The 16,210-nt window shown below is 46.0% G+C and overlaps 1 protein-coding gene across 2 annotated transcripts in view; it reads left to right on the forward strand.

Moving 5' to 3' along the window:
• FLACC1 (flagellum associated containing coiled-coil domains 1) overlaps positions 1 to 16,210 on the forward strand; it is a 68,055-nt gene that overhangs the window by 26,401 nt on the left and 25,444 nt on the right. For both annotated transcript variants that reach the window (XM_069733594.1, XM_069733593.1), the window contains exons 8-10: positions 3,941 to 4,002; positions 7,167 to 7,264; positions 12,596 to 12,648. In XM_069733594.1, the coding sequence (XP_069589695.1) occupies positions 3,941 to 4,002; positions 7,167 to 7,264; positions 12,596 to 12,648 (213 nt within the window). The remainder of the gene's footprint in view (positions 1 to 3,940; positions 4,003 to 7,166; positions 7,265 to 12,595; positions 12,649 to 16,210) is intronic.

Here is a 16,210-nt window from a genome sequence, read left to right on the forward strand (position 1 = left end):
TGATTAAAAACGGACTAGCTGAATCCTTCTAAGCTCTATGTAAAAACAGGTCATTTTTCCCTGCATGAGACATGAGTCACTGCAAAAGCCCCTGGCAAGGAGAGGAGGAAGAAGGTAGGTCAGAACTTGAAGAGGGGAATGATAAATGCAGAGACAAGAAACTTCCTGTTTCTACATACAGCAGAGAAAAGAGAAAAATTAGCTGGTTAGAAAGGCAAAATGAGCAATTGTAAGTACACAGTGCTATGTAATATGATGATTGATATATAATAAGAGGATAACATTGTTGATAGGAGGAGTGCTTTTATAATTCTCTAACCCACTACAATTCCACCTTTATGGCCCCCTACGGGGTATGATGTCAACAAAAATGTCCCTGCACACAGTATGATAATCCAATAGTGAACCCCTCCACATTAAGATGTCCTCACACACAGTTTCACGGCCCCCTCAGCCTCCCACACAGTATGATGTCCCCACAGCCAACTTCAAGTACTAATAAAACACCATTCCCAAATGCTCCAGTCTGTGCTCCATGTGGATTTATGTTCCATGCTGAGAGCATCTAGGGACGTCATCGTACCAACTGCCCTTAGGTTCAGTCACGCAGGATGAATGGTGGCACAAGGAGCCAACATCAAGAATGCCTGTGCTGTGCATGGACAAGTTTTGTGATGATGTGGTAGATTGAGCAGAATTGAGTAGAGCTCTTCTTTTCCCTCAGGATTTGGCAGTCTGTGTCCTCCTCCTTCTGCAATAGCAATCACATCCCTGCAAACATTTATTGCACTCCACTTACACAGTGTTCTGCACAAGTCTGTTCAAGAGTTAGCCTCGGTCCTCAGGGGTGGAACTTGCTTGAATATGCAGAGCTGGGTGGGCGGTGCACTGATTAGTGGAGCACCAACCTCTGCTGACTGCTGCCCCATCCTCCTCCAAAATGTTCAGTCTTCTCCTCTCCAACCAGAAAGACAGTAGATGTACTAGTAATTTCAGCAGGGGAGGGGAGTTGGTAAAAAGAAAATACAAAAATTCCATTTGACTACTGCAAGGTGTTGCCGCCTTTTACAAGGTGGCACCCTATACACTGGACCTCCAGTGCCTAGTGGTTAATTCAGTTGTAGCCACCATTTATGGAGGTGTCAAGTGCAGTGGGCCCCCAAATTAAGCAGCTATAATATACTTACTTCCTCCATTTTGTTCCGATACATTTTCCCTCCCACAATCACCAATGGCTCATATGTAATTTTTTAAACCTAAGCATGATGCTATTTGCTGCCACATCATATGTACTCTCCTGCGCTGGATTTCTTTCCTTAGTTGTGTCCAGGGACCCCCAGCTCTTACTCCAGTGCTCCGAGGGGCAGCGGTACCTATTTCAGCACTACACAGGCTTTAATGCTGAAAATCTCAGACACTGGACTCACAATAAATCCCTGTTGATGACAAAATGTTACGTTGGCTTTGGCACCAACACAGGGAAATTCCTCCATGTTTTCCTACCTGTACTATACAATGTATAAGATGTAGTGATATGGACTTTATTAGTTTATTGCTGCAATAGAGATCCATTTTATATGTATGTTATGCCAAACCTTGAGATTTTCTCATGCTCCTTATTTGTGAGATATGTTTGTGACCTAAATTTGACATTTACAGCCCAATAAAGATCTGAGGGGTTTCATTTCACGATCGCTGGGACCGAAGGTTGTGACTTTATTTCTTTTGTCAGCTCTTTCATAACGTGTAATTACACAATCAGAAATTCTGTAAAATAGTTATGGATAACAATACCATGTATTGACTCTGTGTGAAGAAGCAAATTATTATAATGAGGTGAAAAGGATCTTACAGTAACAAAAGTACAAAATTGCCTCTGCGGTGTTGGAGAGGTCCGGCCATACTAACCGCTGTAAAAACAGATTTGTTTCAACAATGCACTAAGAGATAGTAAGTAGGGTAATCAGCACCCCGCTCCACTGTTTCCCACCCATCTCCTTATTTCTTTACTGCTGCCCCTCCTTCATACAATCATTTCAGATCAATCACTTGAGGACCAGATCTGATGATGATGCCACATACTGGACGGACTTTTGATCTTCTCTATCATATTGGTTTTCACACTTAATCCCAAAGCGAAAAGGGGACACAAGTGGATTGTAGAAGTCTACGTCTGCATCTAGGCGATATATGCACTCCCTAATGCCCTTCTCTTTCTCCTTTCCTTTCCCCATGGTCTGTGTTTATTTTTATACAACTCTTAAATACTTGAAAATTTTCAATAAAATTTATTAAACCATTAATCTTTTGGGGGGCAATGATGCAAGAGAGGCTCCCATAGTGGAATGCCCGCCAGGGCCGTGGGGTACTCGGTACCGGGTCCCGTCTTAAAGGGGATGTCACGGTGGCTGGGACCTGGTCCGTGGCCCTGGGCGCTCACTAAAAGGGGAACGGTCTTTAAGGGGAATTTTGGTGATAAAGTCTATTGTTCGTGACACCAAAAGTGGTTCTCGGTCATTAGGGACCGACGCCGCTCAAAGGTGTCCTCTGATGATGGCATGGCGGCTGGATGGTGATGCTTCCCACAGGTGAAGCAGGGTCCCCAGGGCTCCCAAGGTGTGTGGCAAGGATGTTGTATGCCGACGAATAAATGGAGGACACAAGTTGTAAAGTCTTTACCTGGTTTACTGGTGGTAGTAGTCCGCATCCCAGGGTACCAGGTACAGGTGTCCTGTGGTTCAGCTGGCTCAGAGGCAATGGGAGAATCTCCTTCCCAGTTGAGGTCCGTGAGCCTTTCCTCCTTGCGCTGTTGTATGAGGTCCCTGCTGCCTGAAGCTTACTGGCAAAGTCCTCTTTTCCCCTGTCCTGGAACAGGTACCTGCATGGCGGGCAGCTTGAGCCGTTTTACAGGGACTCTATCATGCCCCAGGCAATTCAGGTGCTGCTGCGTCTCAGGTGTGGTGCGGGCCGATCACTTAAGATTTTTAGCCCTCCAGTTCTTCTAAGTGTCCTGGAGTCCCACTAAAGCCTTGGGCTCCCGGTGCTCGGTTTCTACGCTCTGGTTCTGAGGGTGACCGGTCGCAGTTCCACTCAGAGGCCTTTATCTCTCCTCTGCTCCTTTCCTCTGTAGCTCCACCACATTCAACCTCTCGGGTTCTCTATCCTTCCTGGAGCTGCAGCTCAATCCTGGCTGCCAGCTCTACTGTCTGCTCTGCATCTCTCCTAGACATCTGCTCTCCTTGGTCTCTCTGGACCAACTGTCTCCCTCCTCCTCCACACCAGGAAGCCTATATCTAAGGCAGTGTTCCCCAACTCCAGTCCTCAAGACCCACCAACAGGTCATGTTTTCAGGATTTCCATAGTCTTGAACAGGTGATTGAATTCTTGCTTGTCCAGGTGATGCAATTATCACCTGTGCAATACTATGAAAGCATGACCTGTTGGTGGCTCTTGAGGACCGGATTTGGGGAACACTGATCTAAGGGAAGCTCCCCTGAATTCGGGTCCTGAGCTCCCCCTTTTGGTCTGGATTTGGAATGTGGGTGCCTTACCTGGTAAAGAGAACTCTATTGCCTCCATGCATGATATTACCCTCCCCGAAGGGAAGGCAACATCACTGTAACAACCGGTTACCTGGGGTGTTACACTAGCCTAGGATGAAAATTGTTCCCCTTCCATGCCTTCTTTTACAACATGCCAACTCTAGAGAGGGGAGTCCTACCGCAAGTAAACCAATGTCATCCAGGGCTTGGCCAGTCTTCACCATTCCCCTATAGCAGCTGTATAGAGTAAGTCTGTATTGCATGTCCACTCCCAAATGGAGACCTGACTTCTAATCTATATTAACCCACTTTATAAAAAAAAAAAAAAAAATCTTAGTATTAGACTTGTATCTTGTAACCCACCTTCCTTTAATTGTAGTTTTGTATGTTTTTGTTAGATGGGCCTAGAATTGAAGAAAACGGTTCTGGAGCTAACAACTGAAAAAGAGGAAGAGATCAGGTAGGCCTCTGTCTGATATGTAAGTGGTCCCTGATTAGTGCAGCTTTATTATTCATTAATATAACTATATACAGTACAGACCAAAAGTTAGGACACACCTTCTCATTTAAAGATTTTTCTGTATTTTCATGACTATGAAAATTGTACATTCACACTGAAGGGATCAAAACTATGAATTCACACATGTGGAATTATATACTTAACAAAAAAGTGTGAAATAACTGAAATTCTGTCTTATATTCTAGGTTCTTAAAAAGTAACCACCTTTTGCTTTGATGACTGCTTTGCATACTCTTGGCATTCTCTTGATGAGCTTCAAGAGGTAGTCACCAGGAATGGTTTTCACTTCACACGTGTGCCCTGTCAGGTTTAATAAGTGGGATTTCTTGCCTTATAAATGGGGTTGTATTGTGCAGAAGTCTGGTGGATACACAGCTGATAGTCCTACTGAATAGACTGTTCGAATTTGTATTATGGCAAGAAAAAAACAGCTAAGTAAAGAAAAACGAGTGGCCATCATTACTTTAAGAAATGAAGGTCAGTCAGTCCGAAAAATTGGGAAAACTTTGAAAGTGTCACCAAGTGCCGTGGCAAAAACCATCAAGCGCTACAAAGAAACTGGCTCACATGAGGACCGCCCCAGGAAAGGAAGACCAAGAGTCACCTCTGCTTCTGAGGATAAGTTTATCTGAGTCACCAGCTTCAGAAATCGCAGGTTAACAGCAGCTCAGATTAGAGACCAGGTCAATGCCACACAGAGTTCTAGCAGCTGACACATCTCTACAACAACTGTTAAGAGGAGACTTTGTGCAGCAGGCCTTCATGGTAATATAGCTGCTAGGAAACCACTGCTAAGGACAGGCAACAAGCAGAAGAGACTTGTTTGGGCTAAAGAACACAAGGAATGGACATTAGACCAGTGGAAATCTGTGCTTTGGTCTGATGAGTCCAAATTTGAGATCTTTGGTTCCAACCACCGTGTCTTTGTGCGACGCAGAAAAGGTGAACGGATGGACTCTACATGCCTGGTTCCCACCGTGAAGCATGGAGGAGGAAGTGTGATGGTGTGGGGGTGCTTTGCTGGTGACACTGTTGGGGATTTATTCAAAATTGAAGGCATACTGAACCAGCATGGCTACCACAGCATCTTGCAGCGGCATGCTATTCCATCCGGTTTGCGTTTAGTTGGACCATCATTTATTTTTCAACAGGACAATGACCCCAAACAGACCTCCAGGCTGTGTAAGGGCTATTTGACCAAGAAGGAGAGTGATGGGGTGCTACACCAGATGAACTGGCCTCCACAGTCACCAGACCTGGACCCAATTGAGATGGTTTGGGGTGAGCTGGACCGCAGAGTGAAGGCAAAAGGGCCAACAAGTGCTAAGCTGTCACGAATGAGAAACTAAGGGAAGAAACCCAAAAGTGGACCCTCTGGGTCGCGGCTCCAGTGCCCCCGATTACGAGTGAACCAGATGGATCCACCCCCTATACACGGAGTGTTAGGAGCAGGCCCAATGGGGATGGAACCACAACTGCCCGAGCCAAAGGGATGACTGGGGCAAAAAACGAAGATAGGCAGTAACAGGAAACAAGAAGGAATTGGGAACTGAGGGTGGCTGGAAGCTGGAAAGGAAGAAACAAATAGTAAACGGCCGGTATGCTAATGGGCTACAGAGTCACAGGGAAGACAAAAAGGACAGGGCAAGGATGAAGCAAGGGAGTGGAATGGACAAGATAACCAAGCTAGGGAAATGGCACAGGGCTAGCGAGGGAAAGTAGCAGAGGCACGGGGCCTGAGGATGTAGAGGAAAACGTGGGATAAGCAGGCGCCGCTACGACGAAGATACACAGGCATCTTACCTGGGTAAACGCCGAACAGAAATACCCGGTGGGTGCCGCCATATTGGGGCGGAGCCACCGGGTCACGACCTTTAGAACCCCTGGCGGCGGAAGAGGGGTTATGGCGCATGCACGAAGTGCCGTGAGCCCGAGAAGCCAGGCGGAATGCAGCGAGGAACCATGTCGGGAGCGCGCCGGCCGGACAGGTAAGTATCGGAGGGCGTGGCATAAGCATCTCTGTGAACTCCTTCAAGATTGTTGGAAGACCATTCCCGGTGACTACCTCTTGAAGCTCATCAAGAGAATGCCAAGAGAGTGCAAAGCAATCATCAAAGCAAAAGGTGGCTAGTTTGAAGAACCTAGAATATAAGACATAATTTCAGTTGTTTAACACTTTTTTGTTAAGTATATAATTCCACATGTGTTAATTCATAGTTTTGATGCCTTCAGTGTGAATGTACAATTTTCATAGTCATGGAAATACAGAAAAATCTTTAAATGAGAAGGTGTGTCCAAACTTTTGGTCTGTACTGTATGTTAGAAGCATTGTTTTATAGTAAATGGTTGTTAAAGTGGTGGTCCACTACTTAGTTATTAGTTATCTATCTTTAGGGTCATATACATCGTAGCAAGATCGGAATGCAGTGCACGGACTGGCCAGCACCTCTCTCGACCCGAGCGTGACAGCTGCATAGAAATACTTGAAGTTCGGGTCAGGAGAGCCGCTGACCAGTCCGTGCGCTGCGTTGCGATCTTGCTCCAATTCATGCAGCTGTCTGAGTGCACTCTTAGGTCAGAATAATCGATATGAGCCTGGTGGGGGCCCAACCCTCGGAACACCACCGATCAGCTGTTATCGTCTTTGGCTGTGGCTGTATATAAACGGAGTAAATCTAGAAACAAAATAATTAAATGTCCACAAAAATATTAATTGAAGAGTGATACAACACGACCGTTACAGTTGGTCTGTACTCAAGTACGGTCCTATCCCTTTGTTCAGTAAACCTAAAACTTGCCACAGGAAAATAAGCGCTCTATTCATGCCTCAGTGGATACTGCACTATTCCCTTGGCACAAACTAAGAGGTGTTGCTGTGCAATAGATATATTGATGAAGGTCCACTTTATCAACCAAATCGTCTTTTGCTGTTGTCGGGATTGCTTCCATCATAAAAAAATCATCATTTTAATCATATACGAATGCCAAGTTTTAGTTTTGAACAAAAATATTAATGACTGACAGACTTAAGTAATATTGTTGATATCCTCGACTGAAAATTATATTACATATGTGTATTGCAATTAATTGTATTGTATGTGTAGGACCCTGAAGGAGAAACACGCTGCTGAGCTGCTTAGCCTTCAACAGGAGGACCGTGCACAACTGGCACAGGAGAAGGAAGAAGCTGAAAGCAAATATGGTAATCGGACATAATCTTGTAAGGCTAAGTTCACATTTGCGTTGTGCGGTGCTGCGTCGGTGACGCAACGCACAATGTAAATGTAAACGCATGCACAACGCAGCGTTTTGTGACGCATGCGTTCACTTTTGCATGGTTTTTGGCGCAGAAAAAACTGCATCATGCAGCGTCCTCTGCACCCTGACGCATGCACCACAGTGACGCATGCGTCACAAAATGCAAGAGCAACGCATGTCCATGCGCCCCCCATGTTAAATATAGGGGCGCATGACGCATGCGTCGCCGCGGCTGCGCCCGACGCAACGCAAATGTGAACGTAGCCTAACATATGGCACAATTATTAGTTTGTGGAAGCTTTGCATAAATATGGCAGACAGGAAGTCTTTACAGTTTGCATTACCGTGAGTTTATCTGAAAATTAGTTAGTAGGAAAATATAATTTTCTTTGATAACGGTAATCTGTCACCAGGTTTTCCCAATACAAACTATGGCCACCACCTTCACTGCCTCTTATACAGTAGTCTAGCAATCCACATATAAGCCTCCAACCAGAGCCCAAAAATTACCTTTTATATTCCCTTCATATGATGCAGTGTGGTCCAATGGGCGTCTGGTCTTTCTTGGCGCCTCCTCTATCCTTGCAATTGCCATCCTTCTGTCCTGCTTCATGTGGATGACGTATCTTACGTCATCCACACAACATCCATAATCTCGCCCCTGCGCAGGCGTACATAGCTGTGACCCACGCATTACAGTGCATTTGTGGATCCCCAGGGTCCTGGTCGTCACAGTGGCATTGCTTTCCTCTCGGGGAGATTGATGCTACGTTTGGAGGCAAGGAAGGATAACTGCATCCAGGTACCACAAGCGTGCAACATTTTCACACTCCAGGCCACCAGGGGGAGCTTTTGATCCTATTTACTAGGTGACTCCGCATATATATAGAACTGGTAGTCTGTAGGGAAAGGCAGAAAGTTCCAGACATCCGTCTGAGGAGGACAGAGGGTCCACGGAGCTGTGCATGCCCCAGAGCTGCAGCTCCCAGAAGGAGACATTTCAGAAAGCAGAATACGTTGCAGTGAGCGTGCAGGAAAGCAAAGCACAGGAGAGGATACCAGAAGAGGACCAGCCCCAAGCAGGCTGCCTCCTTCTGAGGCGCAGATAACCGGTAGCCGGAACACCAAGGTAATAACAACCTCTACACCTTACTTCAGAGACCGGCAGGACAGCTAATTGCACGTTGCCGTGGAGATGGGCGGAGATGACGTTTGTCCTCCCGCCCATACTGCCCGGCGCGCGGCGGCGCCCGCCGGCTGCGGGCAATCACATCATGCCGAGCTGTGCGCCGATTGGCTCATGAGCCCCCTAGGGTCCCTACTTATACCCCGGCCCCTTCCTACACTAACTACGCCTCCTGACGAAGCCACCGATGGCGAAACGCGCGTCGAGGCTCTCCTTCTTCCCTGTTGCAGCACCACGGCAGTCTGATTTCTGATCCTCAGTATGACCCAAGGTATTTTCATAGTACTGTATAGTGCCTGCACATTATCCCGGTAGTCATCTGAGCGGCATACCTGTTGTATCTATTTATGCTCTCCATATTACATTTACAGGGCTTTGCCTATTTAGGCAGTCCTGTATATATGCGATTTATCTAGTGATATGGGTATTTTGTATCTCTATTGAGATGTTTGGCATTTTTCCTCTGATTTTTTTACCCACTCTAGTTATTGAGTATCTGCCTATGAGTGTATACGCAACAGGGTTGTTTTGGATTTTTTATGTGTCTTTATCAGTATTTTCTTCCATCTTTATATACTGATCTTTGTAGCTGCTATTTCTTCATTCACCCTTTTGTTGTCCTATGTATTTGTATTTATATATTTGAGAAATAAATGATCGCTTTTTGATACCTCTAACTGCTCTGGTTTGGAACTCTCTATTTATTACCTTGTGTTATACTTATATTTTAGTTGGTTGCATTACCCAGTACACGTCTTTATTGGTTTTCGTGTTTGGACCTAGAGGTACGCCCTCTGTTGGTCGAGAGGGCACCTTTGTTTAATTGCACGTTACCTGTCTGCACTTACACCCAAGAGGCACTGTGGCACCCCTCAGAGGCCGGGGCATGCTATAGTCTTTATAAACCGCCTCAAGCCACCAGTCATACGGGTTTTGTCCTATCCGACTACGGGGGACAGAGATAGAAACACCACATCTGTAGGGACCTTATTTGAAGCTTATGCAGTAAGGGACTACACCACTGCAACGCAAGGGAAGGCTATTGAGTTCCACCTGGACAAGGGGACTCTGGACTTGCCTCCAAACCGGCCGGACTCTACCTGCCCTGTGATCTGGTGCCCTGGACTGTGGCTGCTGAAACCAGCAGTAAACAAGGTAAAGAGACTGCAATCCTGTGTCCTCATTCTTCACTGCACCTCTAACCATTCTACCATCTACATACTGGGAAGCTCTGGGGATACATTTCACCTGTGGGAAGGTATACCATCTAGCTGCTATACCATCACCCCAGCGGACCCCTTAAAGCAGCGTCGGTCACCCTGACTGAATACCACAGATGGCGTCACGAACATTAACCTTATCCCTTTAATGACCTTTCCCTTTTATACAGACGTCCCAGGGCCATGGACCGGGTCAGCCACCATTACCAAGTAACCCCCTTGCCCTGACGGGGCGCTCCAACTTACTCTGCTCTCAGCTTGGCAAAGAGTACGCCTATGCAGTAGTGACATTAGAAGAGCTGTGTGGATGACGTAGAACACAGGAAGCAGTAGAAAAGAAAAAGACACGCACTCTTGCTACGGTGGTGCTGACTGAACGTGGAGTTATTCCACAAAATGTAATCCCAAGGATAAACAGTCGCATTCAGAGTTCCTTTAAGTTGAAAACAATTTAGAATTTTATTTTCAAAACACCAAAATTAAATGATTCACTGCAGTCTCCTGATGCAGAATATAAGTAGCCCCTAATGGGACTCCCGCACCTCTCATGAAATATTTGAAATATTTCCTCTCCTTGCCTTTCTACTATGAGTAAGGTTTGATAAAGACCCAGTGGGTTGAAACGTTACCTTATACCATTGGAATACCTTATTGTCTAAACTGCTGTGAATCATTTAATTTTGGTGTTTTGAAAATAAAATTCTAAATTGTTTGCAACTTAAAGGAACTCTGAGTGCGACTGTTTATCCTTGGGACACAGGAAGCAGGGCAGAAGGACAGTTATTGCAGGAATAGAGGAGTCACTGAGCACGACCAGCGACACCCATCAGACTCGACCGTGCCTTATGAGGGTATTCTAAAATATATTTTTGAGACTTCGCAGGTTTCTAGGCTGCAAAATAGGTGATAAAGGTGGTGGTTGTAGTTTATAGTTGGAAAACCTGGTGACGATTCCCTTTAAGGCTGGTTTCACATTTGCGTTTAAATCCGCAGCATTTAAAACGCATCCGCAAGTGGTGAAAAAAACGCATGTAAACGCGTACAAACACTGCATATTGGTCCAGATGAGGCTGCTGTATTTGTACTGTAATTCCATGTCAGAATAGCTGTGAGATGCTTACTTGCATTTGTATTTTAAGAGGACCTTTCACCAGTCTTAACATGTTAAACTGGCAATACTAGGAAGTAATGGCTGCAGAGATGAATGAAACATAGTTTTTATTTTTAAATTGACTATCTCTGTTGCTGAGATATTAGCTTGTAGAGTTTGTTATGATTTTTAATAAGCCCAACTGAGCGTTACCAGGGATTCTTTTCTGGGGGCTTGTACCTCTTCCCCTGCATGAGGTTGGCCAATCATTATCAAGCAGCAACATAAAGGGTAAAAAGTAACAAGCCCTACATAATCTTAGATAAGGTTTCTCAGTATGACATTTGAAATGAAAGACAGTCTGCTCTCCTCACTTGTCTCACTGCAGAGCTCTGTATAACTATAAAGTGCTACAGCAGAGCAAAGCTGTGTGTGATTACTAAAAATGCAGCTTTCATCTAACATCAATCTATGTGGGGGAAGGACTGAAAGTACTGTGAGAGGAGAGCTGCAAAGGTGTTGTATTGAGACAAAGCTCAGTTCTGCTGTAGTGCCCCTCCCCTACTCTGACTGCCTTGATATGAAGGCTGATAGATGTTAGTAATATCTTCTGTACTTCCAGCGCTTGGTAATCACACACAGCTCTGATAAATATTATCACTGCGGAGAGCAGACTGTCTTGTGTTATATGTTTCACACTGAGAAACTTGCTCTAAGCTGTTGTAGGAGTATGTTCTTCTTTCACCTGTATGTTGCTGCTTGCTTATTATTGGTCAATGTCATGCAGGGGAAGAAGTAGACGCCCCAGAAACAAAGCTCTGTAACACCTAGTTGGACTATAATATAAATTATAACATAAACTTTACAAGCTAATATCTCCACAATGGAGATTAGAAATGTTAAAAATAAGTACTTTGCTTTTTTTCAGCTCTGCAGCTACTGTTCCATGATGGGGTTCACTTAACCTGCTCAGGTCCTCTTTATTATTGCCTTCCTAAAATGGATTTTCAAAGGAAGTGCACAAACCTCCCCAGGTATTGCAAAGTCTGGTGACAGATCCACATCAAGGCAAATCACTGTTGGTTGAATTCTTCCTTTTACTGAATTGTTTTTATATTCACAGTAGATAAGTTGCAGAACAATGAATGATATAATATCTTTAGTAATATCTTTAAAAAAAACAAAACTAGAACAGCACAGTCGCTGTTATTTTTTGGTTTAGTGTGCTGTTGGTGTACCTGGTGCTTCCTGGCGATGAACCAATCTCCTTGCTGACACATATCTCTGGCTCTCTTGCAAATGCCCATCCTTACTGCTTTTACTTGTCAATTTCTGGCTATGAGACAACGATTTGGAAATCAACCAACTTGAAGGCTCTGTAGCCAATACTTACACTTTTAGGCCAGTTTCACATATTCTTGTTCAGCAGCCTATACTTGGACCTCAATGCAGAGATCGTCTACCAGTGTCCTGACCCAAACTCCACAGTCACATAATATGCCTATGAGGCTGCTCACAGTGTGAAAGCGAAACACAGATCTGTGAAACCAGCTTTTGCCTCTCCTCCACTACTTCTTTTCCCCTATAGTGTCCCCTCGCACAGGCTATACAGGCAACATTTCAAAGTACAAAGTAACCTCATACTTTATAGGTTCCTAAAGGAATATGAAAGGTTTACAAAGCCCAGAATATATTGTGTCTGGATACAAGTACAATTAGTTGTAATAAGTATTAAATATACGATAACTCTCTGAACTGTTTTTGTGTCTTTGTGTATAGATGAGCTACATAAAGAACTCGGTTTGGTCAAGAGCTCTTTTAAAACCTACCAGGTAAGACAACCAGACCAAACACATTTTACACACAATTAGATATGTTTCTTGTATAAAATCAAGACTTTATGCAATACCAGAGTCAGGTATCAGATACGGTAGTGGCATGTTAATTCCTTCATGATCTTTAACCTACGGTCAGGGCCGTATTTAGAGTTTCTGCTGCCCTAGGCACTTTTCGTGCTGCCTCCCCCATTGGTGAGTATGACACTATCGGCAGTGACTAAGCGTTGTCCCATTAACGCAATGGGAACCTAGCCTAACAGACAGCGTTGCACAGCGAAATTAACGCCATGCAACGCGTCCGTTAGCGCGCCCATTCACGGCAATGGGAACGTGCATCACTAGCGTGTGCCATTTTCGGCACGCGCTAGCGACGCGCTGGTGTTTTGTGGCACGCCGCGGACGCTGTTTGCAGCGTCCGCGGCGCGCCCGAGGTCCGTTCTCCGCTCTCGCAGATCGGGGATCTGCGAGAGCGGGGACGTTACCGCGACCCCGAAACGCGGCCCCTTAAAAAAAATTGCGTTAGCGCAATCCGCTAGCGCTAAACAGATTGCACTAACGCATTGTGACCCTAGCCTTAGGCTACTTTCACATCAGCGATTTTTGCTATTCGCGGCAGATCCGGCATCTTATCCACATAAAAAGAAAAAAAAACCTTGCTCAGGTGTCCCCCCCTCCCCCGCATCCTGGTGCCCTCAACAGACTAGAGACAAATACGGCACTGCTGCCAGGTTACACTCAGCAAGTATGTGGCGCTTAGAGGGCCACAGACCCCTGGGAGCAATGGGTTGCTTGACCATTGGGGCAGGGACAAGTAACATTGGACCCTCCAGCCACAATACACTGGGCACAGCAGTGCAGGTTGCACAGGGCACAACACACGGGGCACACCAGTGCAAGAGGCACAGGGCACCAAAATACATGGTGCACAGCAGTACAGGAGGCACAGGGCACCACAATACATGGAGTACAGGAGGCACAGCGCACCACAACACGTGGGGCATAGTAGTACAGGAGGCACAAGGCACCATAATACACAGGGCACAACAATAATGGGACAAGTAGTGCATGAAGCAGAAGGCAAAAAGGTGCATGGGGGAGAGGATACAGCAGCACATGGAGCTCAGTACTATAGGGGCACAGCAGCAAAGGGTAGAGTAGTGTAAGGGGCCCAGCAGCACATGGGGCACAAAGTACAGTATTGCAGAGGGCACAGCAGAACATGGGGTACAGTAGTGTAGGGGGCACAGGGTACAGTAGTGTAGGTGGCACAGCAGCACATGGGGCACAGGGTACAGTAGTGTAGGGGGCACAGTAGCACATGGGGCATATTAGCAGAGTACAGTTATGTAGGAGCACAGGGTACAGTAGTGTAGCATGGCACAGCAGCACATGGGGCCAATTAGCAGAGTACAGTTATGTAGGGGGCACAGGGTACAGTAGTGTAGGGGGCACAGCAGCACATGGGGCCAATTAGCAGAGTACAGTTATGTAGGAGCACAGGGTACAGTAGTGTAGCAGGGCACAGCAGCACATGGGGCATATTAGCAGAGTACAGTACAGTAGGGGGCACAGGGTACAGTAGTGTAGCAGGGCACAGCAGCACATGGGGCATATTAGCAGAGTACAGTACAGTAGGGGGCACAGGGTACAGTAGTGTAGCAGGGCACAGCAGCACATGGGGCCAATTAGCAGAGTACAGTTATGTAGGGGGCACAGCAGCACAAGGTACAGTAGCACTTGCCCCCTGGTTACTACACAGATCAGAGCAGGACGCTCGATACTAAAGGTGCCGCCTCCCCCTCCTCAGTGTCTGGTTCCTTTGTACGGCCGGTGACCAGAGCTGACAGGGAGATACCACAAGAGCTGCACATTTCTGTACTTGAGCCATTCGGGAGAAGGAGAAACTGTGATGTTGCCATAGCAAGTTGCAACAAATGGCGGCCATGGAGGGGGCGTTTCGCTAGCAACCCGGAGGGATGGAAGGAGCAAGTACTGATCCAAGGTACTTACTAGCAGTGGGAGAGGCGGCAGATGCTGGCACACCACCATTTTCTCTTCCTCCTCTGCCCGCTCCTCTCGTTATGGCAGTCCTCCAAGCAGCAGAGAGCGCCGCCCCTGGCACAGCCGCACTATCCCTGCAGCCACCAGCGAGAGGCGCCCAGTCCTCCAGCAATCTGAGATGAGGGCGGAGCGTCCTGCTTCCGGGACCGCTCTTTCCATTGCAAAAAGGACTTTAAAAAAACAAACAAAAACAAAACAAAAAACAAACATACCTTGTTCGGGTGCCGCCCCCCGCATCCTGCCGCCCTAGGCACGTGCCCTCAAGTGCCTAGTGGCAAATACGGCCCTGCCTACGGTACCTATTTGTCATGGTCAGGAAGGGATTCCCGACCTGTAACGAACAGCTCCATCATGGCAGTCATGCAGGCACCATGTATGAAGACACGGTTATCGCATGAAGGTGCCTGCTGTGTCTGTCGTCACGGAGGTTTCGCTGACCCCCAAATCCACGATCACTATGATTGGCAGCCAATCACAGCAATTTCAATGTTTCGGCAAATGAAAGTACCTGAAACATTGATGTCCAGCTATGATTAGTGCTATACTGGCACTGATCATAGGCTGGTGCTAGGTAACAGCAGTGCCAGCAGCCCCAGCTCTGATTGTTTGGATTAGACAAATACGTCTGATCGCACCAATCAATGATCAAGAGGGAAGTCTGACCTTTAAGTTGCACCACCTCATTCCAGTTTGGAGACATGTGCAGAGTGGTCACTGTGCTACTCACCTGCTGGGACTTGTGGTGCCACAGATTCTTTTTAGGCTGTGCATTCACTTCTACTGCTTCTGATTGAAGATTTGAAAAACAGAATTGAAAATGTTACTGATCTGTTCCTGACGTGTTCCCTGCTTTTTTTTCTAATCCACTACAATCCCTCTCTGCCCCTACCCCTAATCCCTTCACAAACCTTCTTTTGCTGCAGAGCGCTGATTAGTATTTGACCACTCCATTTTTGGCATTTTTTTCCTCTTTGCATCACCTCCGTGCATGCTTCCTGCCGTCATGCAGCCACTGAGTGCTGATCAGTGACGCACATCATTGATCAGCATCCATGCTCACTTTTGTTTTAGGACTTTTTTCCTGTCTGCACCACCTCCGTGAGTGTGTCCTGCAGCCAATGAGCATTGATCAGTGATGCATATCACTGATTGGCATCATTTATCTATTTTTTTTCTTTTTTCAAAAAGTGGAAAAGAAATTAAAAATAATTTAGATTAGTTTGTAGGGCTATTTTAGGGGCAGTGTAATCCACAGTAAAAAATATACTGTAGGAATTAGCTTGTACTACCGTAAATTTTTTTAATAAAATTTAATCACAATTAGCGGCAGATATTTGCAGACGTTCAGGAATTGTTTTTTTTTACGAACGTCCGTTTAGTAATTGTGGTTTCAGAATTTTAGTGGAAAAAGGATTGTAGGAACAACATGTATACTACAGTTTTTTCTACTAACACATAGAATCAGAATCAGCATCAGATACTTGCAGGAGCTTGT

This window comes from Ranitomeya imitator, chromosome 7 (assembly GCF_032444005.1).
Source record: "Ranitomeya imitator isolate aRanImi1 chromosome 7, aRanImi1.pri, whole genome shotgun sequence".
NCBI classification, from domain to species: Eukaryota; Metazoa; Chordata; class Amphibia; order Anura; family Dendrobatidae; genus Ranitomeya; species Ranitomeya imitator.